Source organism: Aricia agestis, chromosome 13 (assembly GCF_905147365.1).
Source record: "Aricia agestis chromosome 13, ilAriAges1.1, whole genome shotgun sequence".
NCBI lineage: Eukaryota > Metazoa > Arthropoda > Insecta > Lepidoptera > Lycaenidae > Aricia > Aricia agestis.
In genome coordinates this window covers 13,024,516-13,043,670 of record NC_056418.1, presented here as the reverse complement: position 1 = coordinate 13,043,670, position 19,155 = coordinate 13,024,516, and the positions used below count along the sequence as shown (strand labels likewise).

Here is a 19,155-nt window from a genome sequence, read left to right as displayed (position 1 = left end):
GATAGGAAAGTGTTGAAAAAAATGCTGAATGCGACATAAATAAAATCGACTAAGGGTTCCGTACCATTATAGAGCAAAAATAGGTAAAGAATGTGTTTTTTTGGATGGGAGTTAATTATTATTTATGTTATTTAAATTTTATTATTAATTATTAAAATACAATAGGGAGCCATCCTTAAATATATATTTTTTTTTTAGGTTGGGTTGCACCAGAGGCGTGGTTATAGTTAAAGTTAAATATGGCGTCCAAACACCCCATATTCTCATACGACATCTGTCAATTTTTCCGGTTATAGGTAAGGTTAAAGTCAAAGTTAGTTGGTGCAACCCAGTCTTAGTATCTATTTGTTGTTATAGCGGCAACAGTTGATAAATCTGTGAAAATGTCAGAAATCTAGCTATAGCGGTTCTTGAGATACGGCCTGGAGACAGACCGACGGACAGACAGACATCGATCTCTTAGTAATAGGGTGCCATTTTTACCCTTTGGGTACGGAACCCTAAAAACCCTCATTTGTTCTTCACAATATAAGTACGGAATTTACAACAAAAGTTTTTTCTAACATACTTAATATAGGTACCAGATCTAAAGGAAATTAAATTCTAAGTAAATACAATAATCCATACTAATATTATAAATGCGAAAGTGTGTCTGTCTGTCTGTCTGTTACCTCTTCACGCTCAAACCGCTGAACCGAATTTGCTGAAATTTGACATGGAGATACTTTGAGTCCCGGGAAAGGACATAGGATACTTTTTATCCCGGAAAAATGTACGGTTCCCGCGCGATAAACGAGTTTTGGCGTAACGGAGTTGCGGGCGTCATCTAGTGTTTAATATGCGTCTCACCTCAACTTATAGGTCAGGCTCACGCACACCTGTAACATTTCCTAATTTGATTTAATTATTTGGTGTTTCAATGTTTCGTTTCCATCAATAATAGTTTTCAAGGTCACGGCAGCATTTTAAATTATCCAAAACTCATAACATTAAAGTCCAACAGACACAAACTTGTTCCTAGCTCATTTTACTATGTCTCCCTTATCAGTCTAACAAAGATCTTCTATAAACGCGTGCACATGTGCAACAATCCTCTCGGGCGCTTCTAAATGCACATGGTGCGTCCCATCCACTTCCACAAACGTCACATCTGTGCTCTCCTGCAGAGCGACCAATACCTTATCGTAATACTCGTAGAAAGTATGAGAAATATTCGGAGCGGGGTTCGCTTTTATATTCAATATCCTACACTTTATCTTTTTGACCATCTCTAACGCCTCCTCTATGGAGATTAGGCCCAACGATGAAAATTTCAGTTTTGGGTCCCTGTTGAAATAGTAACCGACTTTCCCTCTGAACACGTTTCGTGACATCCCCCTCTCCATCATAACCTTACAGTTCTCCCTCGATATCGAACCCGCGTACGCCTCGACGACCATATCTATCATCTCCTCGTAGGACTCCGATAGGGCGTTGTTCTTGAAGTTTTCGTACCTCAGCATCTGATCGATAGAAGTGCTAGCGACCTTGATGGTATCTTCTGTCGTTTGCATCGCCGGGCTCGCTATATCGACGCAGATAAGTCTGTCTATATCATCTGGGAACATGGCAGCGTACATGAAGCTTATGGAACCACCCAACGAATGCCCCATTAGAACGACCTTCTCCCATTTGAAATGCTTCACGATTCGTCTTAAAAGCACGAGTCCGTCCCAATATTTGTAGTAAACCATTCCTTTGGGGTAGTGTGATGAGAGCCCCATCCCGGGCAAGTCTATACACAGGACGGAGAGTGTTGGTGGCAGTAGTGGGATCAGCCGGTTCCACGTGCCAGCGTTGTCCTGCCAACCGTGGGTCGCCAATATTGGTTGCCTGTCCTTCGGTCCCCACCACCGCCCCGCTACTTCGCCCCATGGTACTGGTATTTTTATTTCCTCGACGTGATGGGTCTTCGAACCTGGAATATGAAATTTCTAAGATTTAATCACCATTTACCGTTTGGATAATATTTAAAAGATAAAATATGGAAAATTATTGATCCCTGTGGCTCTTACCATACTCTTTGGATATACCTAATATAAAAGATGAAGAGCTTAGAAATACTCCCTGTGGGATACAACTTTTAATATTCCATTTCTATAAAATTTCACTGTAAGTATTACAGATTTAGCACGAGGTGCGATCGTGGTAACAAAAGGCGGTAAGCACGGGGTCAAAAGTGCCAGCGTGTTTTAATTTGAATGAAAATTTATGCGAATAGGCACATTGTTGCTTGCATTGTTAAATTAAAAAAAAAATTGAACAGTCCCATGATCAATTTTATATAAGTAAGTAATTTAACAGTCCCACAAAGGATAGGTAATAAGAATCTCTTATTTAGTTAGTTTGACTTACTAAATTAGTCAATGTTTTATATATAACATGGTCGTACCCAGGTTCTGGGCCAGGGGGGGGGGGGGGGGGGGAAATTACCCAGGTTCTGGTGCCAGGGGGGGGGCAAATTACCCAGGTTCTGGGCCAGGGGGGGCAAATCAGATTTTTGATAAGCTAGGTGTTTATAAAGAATAAAAAATTAATATTTTTTAGTTGTAAAAATATTGTATTGCAAACAAATTCATTTTCTTAATTTTTTATTTTTATAGATAGAGAGAAAGGTACTAGATAATATAGGTACTTAGTAGGGACGTCAACATGATCCAGGGGGGGCAGCTGCTCCCTGCCCCCCCTCTCGGTACGCCCATGTTTTATAATATGGATAACAAAGTTTTGGGCAAAATTTCGAATCATGAAAACACTTCCATATTTTGGACTCAGCTAAGATTTTGCACGCATACAGTAATATTTATTATGACATTGAATAGATTTCACAGGGATTGAAGGAAAGGATCTTTGTTATAACCGAACCCCGCCTTGAGTTGTGCTGCTTTGATTATATTATTGATGATTATTGATTACACTTAAATTATTTCAAGGAGCTAGAAGTTGGTCATAGAAAATGTGTCAAACGACTTAGCTACATCAAGTATAGGTTTGTATGATAGGATATTATGTTGGTACTTTATTCAGAAACTGATAATTTGATTGCTTGGAGATGGTCATACTAATTTCGGTCGTTTGATTTAAGATTTAGGAAGGTTGGTCTCCTGCTACTTATAGGTAGGTACTTACTTACCTTTTTAAATTTCTCAGTAGGTATACGTAAGTAAATATTATAAAAATGTAAAACGTTAAGAAATTGCCGGTAGAAAAATATAAAACTAATTTAATACACAGTATTTTACTACTGTTATGGAAAATAACCACTCACAGAGGTGTGAACAAAATTATTACGGTAAGTACTTTAAATGTAATAAAAAGTAAGGGCACTAGTCAGAATACAATTAAAAATGTTTAAGAATCATAAGACAAACCCTAGTAATATAATAAAAAGACTGCGTTTACAGTCGTTTTGTTTCATTATGCTTTATCTCAGTCACTCTAGCGACTTTTCTAATGCATCAGACAAAGATAAAAATTATGTAACTACATCGTCTGCTTACTCTGTGTGATTGTTTTATCTCTCCTAATGAGGAAAATATCTGAGTTTGGATTGGCACTACTTGTGATCCAGGGTCTGTATACGGATATATTTAGACCGAGTAAAGACATAGAATAGTTTATATCCCGGAAAAGTATACCCTGTACGATAAATTAATTTCTCCGCAACGGATGCTACACACACATAAATTCGGAAGCACTGAGCACGCTAACTAAATGATAATTATTAGCAATAAAAATATTTACCACTCCGCGCACTCATTATCACTGTCACAACTCACAAGTCACAGGGAAGTTCACGCCAGGTCAGTATCTGGTGAGCGAGTGGCTCTATTGTGACCAATGCCCATACCACTGCTTTGTAGCGATGTGACTAATAAATAACACTTTTAATTCCATCAGACGAATGCATGTGACTTATTCGTGATACGCTCACCCCTATTAACATTTTACTGTATAGATTAACGTACAGAGGCACTGTACAAGTGTTATAAGCATGGGTATGTGCATTTGTGCAGTGCAGGTTGCTATCAACATTTTGATTTTGTAACTACCTTTGCAATTTTTGTTGTTTCAAAAATGCTCTATGCTTTGTGACGGGTATAATGTGTTTGAGAGTGCTCTTTAGTAGGTACAGGATTCCTCAAAATTTGAATATCGATGTGAGTAGGAATAGGCACGTCTTAATAGTTATTGGTAATTTCTACTCGACTCACGACTGCGCCAGTAGCCCTAGCACGGCCACCAGTAGAAATGCGAAAGTATAGACAAACTGTGGACATAAACTAAAGGTGCCGTTGCCCGTTCCAATCTTTACCGCGGCCAATCGCGACCGACAAAAATTCAGTTAAAATGCCACTTTATGACAGACTATAGTATATGTCATAGAGTAGGATATTATTTGAATTTTTAGGACTATAGTCTGCCATAAAGTGGCATTTTAATTGAATTTTTGGGAACGAAAAAAGATCGGAACGCTACCTTAAGTTTATGTCCAGTCTATGTAGATATGTGTAAGTCATTGGGACATTACAATAAACGGCTCTTCGAATTTGAGCTTAAAAGGTGTCATTACATTCGTCTTGGCAAGAATTTTTCAACGAAATTTCAAGAATTCGTCAACATTTGCGTGTATCCAGCTGCAAGTGGCACTTGGCAGCTGCGGGGCTACACGTAGGTATAAATGTTGTAGGTGCGGAGTGTTTGTTGTGCTTTAGAGCCTTTAGATACTTATTTTTGTGATTACTCTGCACAGTGTTTTGTTCATGACAAGTACCTAATCGCTTTAAAATAATAATACAATTTTTTTTTTCTGAAATAACAAGCAGTAATTAGGTAGGTACCTAATTACTGCTTGTTATTTCAGAACTTCTACTTTTAAGATTATCTATAAACACGAGAAATCCCTGAAGTTCCTAATATTTTAAAAGTGATAAGTGTTTTCAAGCTAATTAAACTTTAATATAAATATTCATTTACGCGACTATCTAATCAAATTCGGTGTTTATGACAGTATTAAGATTTCAGGAATAAATTATGAACATTTTAAAATATTTTTCCTGCTTAAGAGGGCGACTAACCCAAAAAATTAAACATCGCCCTTCTCTCTTCACACTCACGCCCGTCTTTCATATGCCAGGTGAAAAAGGACGACGCGGATTCATCGCTAAATTAGTTTTTTCTCAATAACTCGATAAATAGAAAACATTTTAAAAATCCACTAGGTCGATCTCTCAATGATAGAATTTTATACAATGTGTTAAAATATTAACTTAGTTCAATGCATGGTTATGCCAATAAATGAAAAATTCGTGAAAATTAGATGCATCTTTGTGATTTTTTTCTATCGAGAAAATTTTAAGATATCGTGTTTTTGCTCAGATTGAATTCTCGGAAATATAATGTTGTATCTAATTTTAGAAAATGAAACAATTCGGGGATTATTTTGAAGTATAAAAATGAATTATAAAATCGACACTTCAGGGTTAGTCGCCCCCTTAATGCAATTTAATTTGATCTTGCGCTGTCATTGAACGCTGTAGTGTTCACAAGTTACAACCAAGAAATTTATGTTTAAGCATAGATTTAAGCTCGTTGGTCACAACGAATTTTAAAGTTTACGTAATAAATCGTATTTTATAAGAGGGCGCCTTTAAGAGGGCGCTACAATCGTAAGTTGTTTCTTATTACTGGAAGGCTGTCAGGATTTGTGAGTGAGAAAGAGGATTAGGATTTTAAAAGTGTACTGTCAAAACGCTAGCCCCGATTACACATACCGCTACCCTCCAATCGTGATACAATGATTCCATGAATCGTGCTCCCTGGCAATGTGCTTTACGCTGCAGCTAATAGTGAAAAAAATCGCGTAACAACCATTAACAACGGTTCCCATAATATAGCACGAAAGTAAAGGTCTTAAGTCCTAAAAATGTGTTTGATGATTACTTACTTAAAAATTAAATACAATACTAATATTTCCTTTAGCTGTTATTTTAGAAAGTGTATGATTGTAGTAGTGCAAGTTATTTAATTATAGTAACTCAATAAGTGTAACAGATATTTGTTGAAAAGCCCAGAAAGATTCATAATTTCGAAAAATATAACTATCGAGAATAAGTGAATCGTGTTTTACGTTAGCCAAATATCAGATTAAAATATACCATGATTAAATAAATCTCAATTTTATTTTAGTCAATCATATTTCTTAGAAAACTCAGCAGACATCCCGCTCTTAATGACACATTTTGTATCTACTGCTAATGTTATTAAGGCCGTCCCCCGAGCAAACGACCTTGGTCATACATTTGCCGCGTTGCCGAGATCGCACCAAAACCCTATTTTTTTACTTAACTTAGTTCAAAATTGTCCTAAAAAATTTTAAAACGGGGAATATGTAGCATATGATATTGTCGATCTATTGGCGTGTGTTTCAAATAAAAGTAATTTGTAAATCCTAAGGAGATGCTGAATGTATGCTTGAATTTTGATAAATTGGTTTTACTTTGGAAGCTGATATCATGACTATAATAAACAAAATTAGAAAATTTAAAACGGGAAAAGGAATTTTGATATACTGAAGATTATTGCTGTATTTTTATTATAACTTTGTAGCTTTCAAATTCTGAGTTTATAAGGCTTTAAATACGGTAAATTTCGGAATCTCCGTAGGGAAGGCCCTTAAATGAATACTTTAATAATTGTAACCTATTTACCTATGTAAGTAAATAGGTAACATCATGGACCAGTTAATATTATCCTCTATGGTATTACATTAACGGCCGCTCATTGCTAGGCCCTAGGGGATATTTATGTATTCTTCAGGGACTTGGTTAAAATGATTTAATATAATAATTTTGCACACAAAAATTTTCTTCCAAGTCCATTCTATATTTTTATTCTTTCAATCTTTGGAGGAACAATAAAAACAACAAATTAAAATGGTTTTCTTTATTTTTTTCTTCATACAGTAAAACTAAATTAAACACTTTATGTAATTAATTTCCTTTGCAAAATGTTCACAGTCAATTTTTATAAATACGGAACCCTAAAAAAGACACAAAAATATTTAAAACTGTACTTTAAACTATTTTAAGTAGTACAGCTTTATGCTATAAGCTAATAAATTTTAACCAATAGGTATTAACTATTAGATAAGTCAGTAAGTAGGTAAGTTGTGTAGTGGCTATTACAATCTAAAAGTACTGCTAAATATTTACGACTCTATCTCTAATAACATTGAAGGAGAGCGGAGGTGCGATGAGCTGTACACTGGTGGAGAGAAGAAAGAAGAGGAAGCCCGCTATCCAAATCCACCCTATGTGTTACATGATAAAATATAGGGTTTGTATCAGTTTGTATGGTGTTTGTTTACCTACAGTGCCGTAAATGCCCAGGCACAAGGTGTTGGGGCGCAAAAATGGCCAGACCAGAGGCCTATATGGATAGCATTGCTCAATGCTCTGGGTAGCTATAAAAAACCAAGGGCGCAGTTATAAAAGCTCGCATAGAGCGCAATAAAGGCTATTTACGGCACTGTTTGTTTAGTTTTAGACTTTGTAGGATTAATAAATTAAATACTAGATTACGCCCGCAACTCCATTTTTTTTTAAAATGAAATAACGCAAACGAGCAAACGGGTCACCTGATGGAAAGCAACTTCCGTCGCCCATGGACACTCGCAGCATCAGAAGAGCTGCATGTGCGTTGCCGGCCTTTAAAGAGGGAATAGGGTAATAGGGGAGGGTAGAGAAGGGAAGGGAATAGGGTAGGGGATTGGGCCTCCGGTAAACTCACTCACTCGGCGAAACACAGCGCAAGCGCTGTTTCACGCCGGTTTTCTGTAAGAACGTGGTATTTATCCGGTCGAGCCGGCCCATTCGTGCCGAAGCATGGCTCTCCCACGTATATTGAGCCAAAATGTCAAAATTCGCTTTTCGCGCGGGAACCGTACATTTTCCGGGATTCAAAGTACCTAGTACCTACCTATTGTATCTCCATACCAAATTTTATACACAGACACATTACCATAATACGAGAACTCAGAATGGGATTAAATGATGAATAATTGAGGGCGATTAGCCCAAAAAATCAAACATCGTCCTCTCTTTACACTCACGCCCGTCTTTCATATGCCAGGTGAAAAAGGACGACGCGGATTCATCACCAAATTAGTTTATTCTCAATAGCTCGATAAAATATATATAATATTTAAAAAATCCGCTACATCGGTTTCTCAATGATAGAATTTTATACAATGTGTTACAATATTTTAAGATACGGTATCGTGTTTTTGCTCGGATCGAATTCTTGGAAATATAATGTAGTATCTAATTTTAGAAAATGAAACAATTCAGGGCTTATTTTCAAGTATAAAAATGAATTATAAAATCGAAAATTTTGGGTTAGTCGCCCTCTTATGTTGAATCTCGCATTATATCGCGGACCGCGGTTCACGGCTTCGACGTCTTTGTGCAAAGAGCGGTAGGTAATAAGAATAACTAATAACATAGACAAAGTAAAATATGTATGGCTGGTCTCTGCTAATAAGTAAAAACTTTTTACTTTGATTAAATCTAGCCTTCATATATGCATCTCTTACGTTCCACAAGGTTTGATCAAGTGGACTCGCTAAAGGTATTATTTCTGGAATTAACACTAACCTGCAGTAACCTAGCCAAACTTGCAAGGTGTATCACATATTATCTTCTTCACAAAGATCCTTTACAAACGCATGCAAATGTGGAGCAATCTTCTCTGGCGCTTCCAAATGCACGTGATGCGTCCCATCCACTTTGACCAACGTTACGTCTGTTCTCTCCTGCAGAGCGGCCAATACCTTATAGTAGTATTCGTTACTATGAAGCGTAGCATCGGCGTTTGTTCTTATGAATAACGACCTACACTTCACCTGTTTCGCTATTTCCAAGGTCTCGTCAAGGGAGATCAGGCCGAGCGGTGAAAACTTCAGGTTCAGGTCTCTGTTGAAGATATACCCAACTTTTCCTTTGAAAACGTTGCGTGCCATCCCTCTCTCCATCATAACCTTACAGTTCTCCCTCGATATCGAACCTGCATAGCACTCTACTACCATGTCTATCATGTCATCGTATTTCTCTGCCACGTTAGATTTGCTCGGGAAGTTTTCGTACTTTAGCATCTGATCTATGGAGGTTCCCGCAGCTTTGATGGTATCTGCTGTGGTTTGGGTCACGGGGCTTACTGTGTCGACGCTGATGAATCTATCCGTTTCGTCCGGAAACATGGCTGCGTATAAGAAGGTTGCGAAGCCACCCAACGAATGTCCCATCAGGACGACCTTCTTCCATTTGAAATGTTTGACGATTCGCCTCAAGATAACTGCACCGTCCCAGTATTTGTAGTAAACCATTCCTTTGGGGTAGTGTGATGAGAGCCCCATCCCGGGCAAGTCTATACACAGGACGGAGAGTGTTGGTGGCAGTAGTGGGATCAGCCGGTTCCAAGTGCCAGCGTTGTCCTGCCAGCCGTGGGTCGCCAATATTGGTTGTCTGTCTTTCGGTCCCCACCACCGCCCCGCCACTTCGCCCCATGGCACTGGGATTTTTATTTCCTCGACGTGATGGATCTTTGAACCTGGAATATACCTGAGTTTTAGCCATCGCGTTTATTGTTTGGATAAAATATAAAAAATAACCAGCAAAGTAATGATCCCTGTGGCACTTCTCGCAATCTTTAGAATTTAGATATCCTACTAATATTATAAAGGCGAAAGTTTGTTTGGATGTACGGATGTATAGATGTGTGGATGTATGGATGTTTGTTACTCTTTTACGCAAAAACTGCTGAACGGATTTTAATAAAACTTTACAATAATATAGCTTATACATCAGAATAACATATAGGTTGGTACTACTAATACATATTCTGTGATATAGGCTACAATTTTAACCGACTTTCAAAATGGGGGAGGTGTTATGTTCGTTTTCTTATATTCAACGATTACTCCGCCGTTTGTTAACCGATTTTCAAAATTTTTCTTTTGGTATATAGGGTATTATATTCACAAAAGTGGTGATCTGATGAAGGATCCATAAGTAATTAAGGGAACTTCTCAAAACTTATAGGGAAACATGTGGTGACTTCGGTTTCGTGAGAAGTATTCTAAGCATATGCTACCAACATCTGGGCACCGTTAATCAAATAGTTAACTTCGTTAATCGTTAATCCGTTGAAAAAAAGTTAGCTTCGTTAAACGTTAAAGCGTTGCATTTCGGACGAATTAACGCAAGTTAACGTTAATCGTTAATCCGTTAATATATATTATAACTTTAAATATCATTGCGTTGGTGTACATACGAAACCTGCTGGTTTAGGTTCTGGAAGTTAACAGGTTAGGGACAAAGCAAAATACTTTTTTAATTATTGTATTCTAATATCTACCTAACTAAATTACACTGCACTCTTCTTTATCAACCTGCAAATAATCACTGACAGTAATTTATAATAACAATAATAAAAAAATCACTCTTCACTCTATAAGCACCGGCGCTCTTCTCACTCGCTCGTGAAAGATGTAGCTAGTATTGTTTTTGTTTCACTCGCTGCTGCCGTGCCGCGGCGCCGCGCTGCCCGCCCGCCCGGCACTTGTCGTTTCCTAACTGTCTGAACCTGTATTTTTTTAGCAGGCATTGGATTAACGATTAACGGCCTTCTGCATATTAACGGAAGTTAACGAGTCCGTTAATATTTTTAAAAGTTAATCCGTTAATCAAAATGTTAACTTCGTTAATTAACGATTAACGGATTACGCGTTAATGCTATGGCTACCAACAAGTAAGATTTTGCACCGAGGTATACCTGGTATACCGTGGTTCGGAAGGTGCTGAGAGAACCTGATTCTTTATAGATACTCGTACAAGTTTGGGAGTTTCGGCGTTGTTTTAAGAACAGCAGGGCTAAAATGCTCACATTTAGCAATTCCTCTCAATCAATTCAGCAAATGAATTGTCAAAACTGTCAAACTGACAAATGTCAAATTAGTACGAATTACTACAGTGCGACAAAGTTAAAATATGAAAGTGGGCGGTGGCGCTGCTCGTAAAGGAGAACTGTCAAAAATGACGTTTTTGTATGATGGCAGCGTTAGTTCCTTTTTTCGACACGTTCATTAATTAAAGGCCGAGTTGTAGACATGAATTGCAAGCAGACTTGCATTTTGCGATTTAAAAAAATGAATCATATCATGATTCTTAACGTGATTCTCCAAAGCGACCATTTTAGCCCCGCAGAAAGCATCATCATCATCATCATCATCACTACCATATTATACCATTTCATAGTCTTTTAGATCGAGACTCGAGTTTGTCAAGCGATAATTTAAAAAAATCTATACCTACCTAATATTATAAACCTGAAGAGTATGTTTGCTTGAACGCGTCAATCTCAGGAACTACAGGTCCGATTTAAAAACTTATCTCAGTGTAAGATAGATAGATCATTTATCGAGTAAGACTATAGGCTATATTATATTATCACGCTAAGACTAATACGACCGAAGAAACTCAGGAAAATGTGGGAAAAACGGGGGAAATATTTTTTATGGGAACGGTTTCTGTAAAATTCCTAATTTACGCGGGCGAAGCCGCGCGGGACATCTAGTAATGTTATAAAAGACTAGCTGTTGCCCGCGACTTCGTTCGCGTGGACTTCAGTTTATAGAGAGCGATGTCAACAAAATTGGTGTCAAAAGCTTTTATAAAAAAACCCTGGTACCCCTTAAATCAAAACAGCTGTGCAGTGTGCACATAGTATTTCATTTTTTAAAATTAAACTTTATATTTTATGCCAAATTTTAAAGCTTATTTGGCCCCCCAATTACACAACTTTACCCATAAACTATTTATCATTGATAAGTTTAAGGTTACGTATATAATATAAAGTACTGACTTATTAAATAACGTAAAAAAGAAATAACAATCGGAAAAAATCGAAACTCGAATGTATGATAATACCACCTCTTATAGAAAGATGTTGGGCAAGCGTTAGCGTGATGTAAGAGACGCACGGCGCCATCTAGTATGAATTTTTGGAACTAACTTAATTTGAACAAATTTTCGTATTTTCACTCCCTTATAACCCTTTTTTCCAGTAAAAAAAGTAGCCTATGTCCTTTTTCAGGCTTTAGACTATCTGTATACAAAATTTCATTACAATCGGTTCGGTAGTTTTGGCGTGAAAGCGAGACAGACAGACAGACAGACAGAGATACTTTCGCATTTATAATATTAGTATAGATTAACCCCCTTACTAATAAACGTTGTATAAGCTTTGAATAGTTATAGTGTTTTGTCTTCTTCAATCCAATAAAAATGTCACTTGTGTGACAGGAACAAAACACTATAATCAAAGCTTTTCTACAACGTTTATTAGTAAGGGGGAGTGTGAATAAGAAAGAGAGAGCTTAGAATCCCACCGGGATCATTTTCATCATTCCTGGATCATTCCTGTGGGACTCCACTTTTGACTACATAATCCATTTCCATAATAAAAATTCCACTATACTTACTACAGAGTTAGCACGAGGTGCGATCGTGGTAACTGGTAACAAAAGGCGGTCTGCACGGGGCCAAAATGCCAGCATGTTGTAATTTGAATGAAAGTTTAAGCGAATAGGCATATTTTCTAATGCTTGTACAGCTGTAATTTTTTTTTTTCAAAAAATGTTAACAGCCTCATGATCAACCGACTTAGCTCCATCCAGTAAGTATAGGTTCTTCTGATTGGTTAATGTAATAAAAATTAAGGTCAGCAAACTCGCAATTAAAATTGTCAAAGAATATTTATTTAAGTACTAAAGACAAACCCTAACATAATGAAAAGACTGCGTTTAAAGACGTTTCGTTACACGTAGGTACTGCGTACAATACTTTAAATCTCAGTTACTACATAGCGACTTTTCCAATGCATCAGACAGAGATAAAAATTATGTAAGTAACTGTATCATCTGCACTCTGCATAGACTCTGTGTGGTTGTTTAGGTACTAGTTGTGAAAATATCTGAGATTGGACTGACACTACTCGTGGTCTTGTGACTTGTGTGTGATCCACACTAATAATATATTATGATAGTTTGTTTGTATAAGGATGTGTTGAGAACGAGACATAGAATTTTATCCCGGAAAGTATAGCCTGTGCGATAAGTGAATTTCCCCGCAACTGAAGCTACACACGCATTTGTTAGCATGCCTCTCTTGTACATAATATATTAGGTATATTATGTACTATCAGAGAAGTTGATTCCTATGCAAATCGGGGACCTAAGTAGTTTGGTTGCGTTACGTCAAACCCAGCTGACAGATCACAATTAACATTGAATTGACATATTCGACCAAATAACGTTGGTCTGTCAATTGCATAGGAATCAACTTCCTCGATGGTACAAGAGAGACATGCTAACAAAATGATAATCCATACATCCATACTAATATTATAAATGCGAAAGTGTGTCTGTCTGTCGTCTGTCACCTCTTCACGCCCAAACCACTGAACCGATTTTGCTGAAATTTGGCATGGAGATACTTTGAGTCCCGGGAAAGGACATAGGATACTTTTTATCCCGAAAAAATGTACGGTTCCCGCGCGATAAACGAATTTTGGCGCAACGGAGTTGCGGGCGTCATCTATAGTCTATCTTAATATACAGGATGTAACAAAAATAAGTGATAATACTTAAGGGTGTGTATGTGTTCCTTGTAGAGAGTTCACTGTGAAAGTAGCAGTGCTGAAAGACCAAAATTTTTTTTCACTTTTGTATAGGGAAACTCGTGACGCTCGGGCCCTTGTCCATACAAAAGTGAAAAAAAAATTTCATCTTTCGGAGCTGCTACTCCGAAAGATGAAAATAATACTTTAGGGTGAGTACGTGTTCCTTGTAGAGAGTTCACTGTGAAAGTGAACTCTCTACAAGGAACACGTACTCACCCTAAAGTATTATCACTTATTTTTGTTACACACTGTATAAAAATAAGTCGGGTTTCCCTTCCTGACGCTATAACTCCAGAACGCACGAACCGATTTCCACGGTTTTGCATTCGTTGCAAAGGTCTCGGGCGCCGTGAGGTTTATAGAAAAAAATAATCAGAAAAAACTTCAAGAGAAAAGTAGGAAAACTGGGAAAACAGGCAAAAAAACGTTTGCCGGGACAGCTAGTTAGCAATAAAAATATTTACCACTCCGTGCACTCATTATCACTGTCACAAGAAGGTCACAAGTCACAGGGAAGTTCACGCCAGGTCAGTATCTGGTGAGCGAGTGGCTCTATTGTGACCAATGACCATACCACTGCTTATTATATAAATATCACTTTTAATTCCATCAGACGAATGCATGTGATTTATAATTCGTGATACGCTCAGTGCTCACCCCTATTAACATTTTACATAGATAAACGAACAGTGTACACTGTAGGTACTTAGAGAAGCTAAATATGTACGTGGTAAAGCCGTGCTTCGGGCTCACAGAAAACCGGCGTGAAACAGCGCTTGCGCTGTGTTTCACCGAGTGAGTGAGTTTACCGAAGGCCCAATCCCTTCCCCTATTCCCTTCCTTACCCTTCCCTATTCCCTTTTAAAAGGCCGGCAACGCACCTGCAGCTCTTCTGGATGTTGCGAGTGTCCATGGGCGACCGAAGTTACTTTCAATCAGGTGACTCGTTTGCTCGTTTGCCCCCTCATTTCATAAAAAAAACTTTTACGCACGTCGCTATCAAAATTTTGATTTTGTAACTACCTTTGCAATTTTGGTTGTTTCGAAAATGCTCGATGTTTTGTGACCCTTGTAGGTTTATACTTCATAGGTTTAAAAGTGATCTGGGCCTCTATCATGAGCTCTTAAATCCATTCTTTTTACGTCCTTATCTGACTGTATAAGGACGTAAAGTGAATGGATTTAAGAGCTCATAATAGGGCCCCAGTAGTAGGTAGGTACAGGATTCCTCGAAATTCGAATATCGATGTTTCCTACATAATATTGGTAATTTCTAGCTTCTAGCCGACTGCGCCAGGAGGGTAACGTTCTTTCCTTTCGAGTCTGTGATGTGTAAGTCCTTGGGACATTTTCCATCCAGCTCAAATCTGAAACTTTATTTTGGCTCTAATGAGTAATTTACTCATTAGAGCCAAAATAAAGTTTCGGATTTGAGCTGGATGGAAAGCAACTACCGTCGTCCATGGACACTCGCAACATCAAAAGAGCTGCAGGTGCGTTGCCGGCCTTTTAAGAGGGAATACGCTCTCTTCTTGAAGGTTTGTAGGTCGTATGGGTCCGGAAATACTGCTGCTGAGTGCTGACAGTTCGCTCCAGACACAGACATAGTTCAAGATTAGGGAATGTTATTATTCGACAAATTTACTATTCGAATAATTCAAATATTATACAAAAATTTTTGAATAATTCGAATATTATTCGAATAATTAAAAAATATTGAAAAATGCTGAAAACTCTGAATAAAAGTAACAAAAAGCTTCGTACAGCCATATACAGCCTATTTTGTTAATACTATAAAGTAAGCAATTCTTATTTTTACTTTTATCACGGAAATCTTTATAAATGACATAGATATTTTTTATTTTTAAACACTTTAAAAATGTATATTTTAAGGTTACAGCTGGGCAATAAAAGGAAGGCTGTAAAGTGTAAACCATTTTCGATCGTAGCAGCTTTTATTTTTCTCATGTGATTATGCTTAAGTCTTGCTAGGCAGCAGTAGAGATTAAATAATAATATGATATTCGACGTTATGATAATATCTGTTCATTAATACTAAGCCAGCCCGTCCCGTCTTTTTGATATTTTCGATCCACGTTCACCTAGTTCACCTAGTCGGCTTCACCTGTGTCAATGTGGCTCGAAATTATAAAAGAGGGCCACTAGAAAACCAACCCTATAACAAAGAAAAAAATTGCAACGAAGCCCTGGGGGAGGGTGAAACAGTCCTAGAGCTGGTGAATTTAGTAACTTGAAGTTTGATAACACCAATAACATGATATTAAGGAGCCATCGACATTTTTTGATACTGTACTAACTGTTTCAATTATCAGTCGAGGACTGCCGTGGTAAAGCTATTGAATAGCAAATTTTTATCAACTTGTCGAATAGATCACATCGCGAGCTTCAAGCCAGAAAGATTTTTCGGATTGCAATCCCTATTCGCGTGCCATATCGCGTTTCCAAACGACGTGCAATGCTCGTCTTTCGAAAGTCTGTTCTTTAGTCTGCTGTCGGAATCGGACGTCAATCGGAATTTTAAAAATGCCTAAATGCCTAAAAGTGCCGTATTGAGCAGTAGAAATTCAAATAGAAACGTTGGCCTAGATAATGGACAATTGGACACGTTTCTTATCATCGGTACGTCACAGTAGGTAGGAAAAAAATATCCACAGCTGAACATATTATAACCTCCTCGTTTTTTGGAAGTCGGTTAAAAAGTGGCACGCTCGTTTTCATACAAATGGAGGGGCATGCGTTAGCTATCTTGATCTATGCTGTGGTTCCAGAGTTATAAATTCACTTATTTTTGTGATTACTCTACTTTAAATTATAATTAAAAAACCGGCCAAGTGCGTGTCGGGCCACGCGCAATATAGGGTTCCGTAGTAGGTACCGCTAGTTGTTTTAAATTTTTGTATGGTCAATGAATGTACATTTATAACGTGTTTACTAACAACATCTTCTCAGTTACTTTCAAAGGAATTTGAATAAAAAGTTCCTTTATACTTCGCCGAATACATTTTTTTTAGTTGATCGACCATTACTCAAAAATTATAAAGTCTTCTTAGCCGTGATAGTTTTCCTTTTAAATTCAGCATATTTCCTACTCCCGTGAATTTTTTAACATTTCCAGAAGCAACCGTTTAGCTGGTAGAAGGGGGGGACACTGGATTCTAACGATTTTTTCCACTTTAAAACTTAATATTTCACAAAAGGATTTCTAAATCGGAAAATGATCTATGAATACTCATAATATTTTTAAAAAACCTATCCAACGACACCCCACACGATGGGGTGGACGCAAAAAAATCATCCCCGCTTGATGTGTAGGGAAAAATCAAAAAGGTACCATAAAAAATATATTTTTTAAAGATTTCGTGTAAGTACTATTTTGTCGGCATCATTCATGCCAAATTACAGCTTTGTAGGTCCTATAGTCTCTGAGCAAAACCGCGGACAGACCGAAAATACAAGGGTTCCTTGTTGAGTACGGAACCCTAAAAATATTGTTTGTGTGTGTGTGTACGTAAAAAATAACAAGTAGACACTTAAGATTATAAACACGAGAAATCCCTGAAGTTCCTAATAAGTAAAAACTAACTATTTTAAAAGTGATAAGAATTTTCATGCTAATTAAACTTTTTTATAAATATTCATTTACGCGACTATCTAATCAAATTCGTTGTTTATGACAATATTAAGATTTCAGAAATAAATTAAGGACAAAATATTTTTTCCTGCTTATTGCAATTTAATTTGATCCTGCGCTGTCATTGAACGCTGTAGTGTTCACAAGTCACAACAGCTAAGGGTTGATTCAGACCGCAACGCGACGCGTAGATGCATTTCTAAATTAGTATGGATTTGACAGATTCGCAAGACGTCTGACGCAATTGAAATCTGTCAAATCCATACAAATTTATGCCGCGCCGCATCTCGCCTCGCCTCGTCGCGTTGCGGTCTGAATAATTGACCCTAAAGGTGGACTTTCAAAGTTAGCGTCAGTGACGCCGCGACTGTAAAAATGTATGTAAGTGACGTCACAGTTGCCGCGGTAGCGTCACTGCGCTCGACCTCAAACCATACATTTATCAATTTAAATTATAAAATATATCAACCCGCGGCTGCCCACAGGGGTCAGTGCTATCGTCATACCTGTGGAATATAAGTTTTGACGATTTGCTGTGTATTTTTTACCACCTCTCTGTTATCTGGTAGGCTATGCTGACGACGGGTTCCTCCTTGTTGAAGACAAGACGTGAACTGAATTAGAGAATAAGGCTAACAAGTGCCTAAGCGTAATTGCGAGTTGGGGTCACAGAAATCGTTTGGAAAAAAAACTTATCCAAATCTATATATTAATACGTGAGAGAAAAACTTTGTAACCCTTTTTACGAAAAATGGGGAAACGTAGGTGCATGAAATTTTGCACACTTATAGTTTATATGGTGAAGGAGTGCATCGAGCTAATATTATTTTAAAATTATGCTTTTATCATATATATTTTTAACAAATAAAACGTTACACACACTACGACACTACTACTAGGAAAAATGACAGATTTTTGAGTGACAAGCCTATACATACGGATTATACTCTTTTATTTATGGTTGAAGTCTGTTGACAACAAGTTGACAAATTGAAAATGGATTATTGTTTTTTTTATTTAATTTTAGATACTTACTATAAACTATTAGACAATGCTTAAACGGCCAGTCTGAGATCAGCTGAGTCCCAGGGACAAGAATTGAAAAAAACTATGATGAAGTCAATTTTTTTTACAAAATATAGGTAGTAGTCCTAATGTCGTTGCAAGTAAGGTCAAATTCCGATAGATAGGTATAGGCTATAAACTTATAATGCATTATATTATAAATAAGTCTATAGTACAGGCAGACACGAGTCAAGAAGGGCATCTAAGGGCTATGACACATTTGCGATTTTCGACCTTCATTGTGGAATAAGATCACTATTATACTGTACAGTATGCACACAAATAACACAGCTGAATGGGCTAACTAACAGCGATCGCCTGCAAATCGACAGTGTCATGAGAGCCTAATATATTTTCATATATTTTATGACATAATTAAGGACAATAGATATAAGTACTTACGTATATTTTTCTTAATTGTGATGTTGCATGATATATTACAGTAATCAACTGTTGTGGTCCTATACATATTATTTAATTAGGCTATAAATTATAATTATTTTAACTTACCTAGGTAGGTATGTGCTGTTTTATTTTCTATTGTATGAATAAGAGCTGTTTAATATGTTTAATGTATTTAAATAAGTCTTTCAACACACACCACACTACCAAGGATTGCGTAAACACATTTCATAATATGATGGGTTGGTGCAGGGTTT

The 19,155-nt window shown here is 37.2% G+C and overlaps 1 protein-coding gene across 3 annotated transcripts; it reads right to left on the bottom strand.

The window, feature by feature from the left end:
- Positions 1 to 796: 796 nt before the first annotated feature.
- LOC121732946 (probable serine hydrolase) lies at positions 797 to 14,351 on the bottom strand. Of its 3 annotated transcripts, none has more exons than XM_042122984.1 (2): positions 14,244 to 14,334; positions 797 to 1,957 (listed from the first exon to the last, which is right to left on the bottom strand). In XM_042122984.1, exons 1-2 carry the CDS (start codon positions 14,257 to 14,259, stop codon positions 1,050 to 1,052), a joined length of 924 nt encoding a protein of 307 aa, XP_041978918.1. In that variant the 5' UTR covers positions 14,260 to 14,334; the 3' UTR covers positions 797 to 1,049. The 3 variants fall into 3 exon arrangements, with proteins under 3 accessions (XP_041978918.1, XP_041978916.1, XP_041978915.1); XM_042122982.1 differs by lacking the exon at positions 14,244 to 14,334 and adding an exon at positions 3,784 to 3,979; XM_042122981.1 differs by lacking the exon at positions 797 to 1,957 and adding an exon at positions 8,417 to 9,648 and having other exon boundaries at positions 14,244 to 14,351.
- Between the last annotated feature and the right edge of the window lie 4,804 nt (positions 14,352 to 19,155).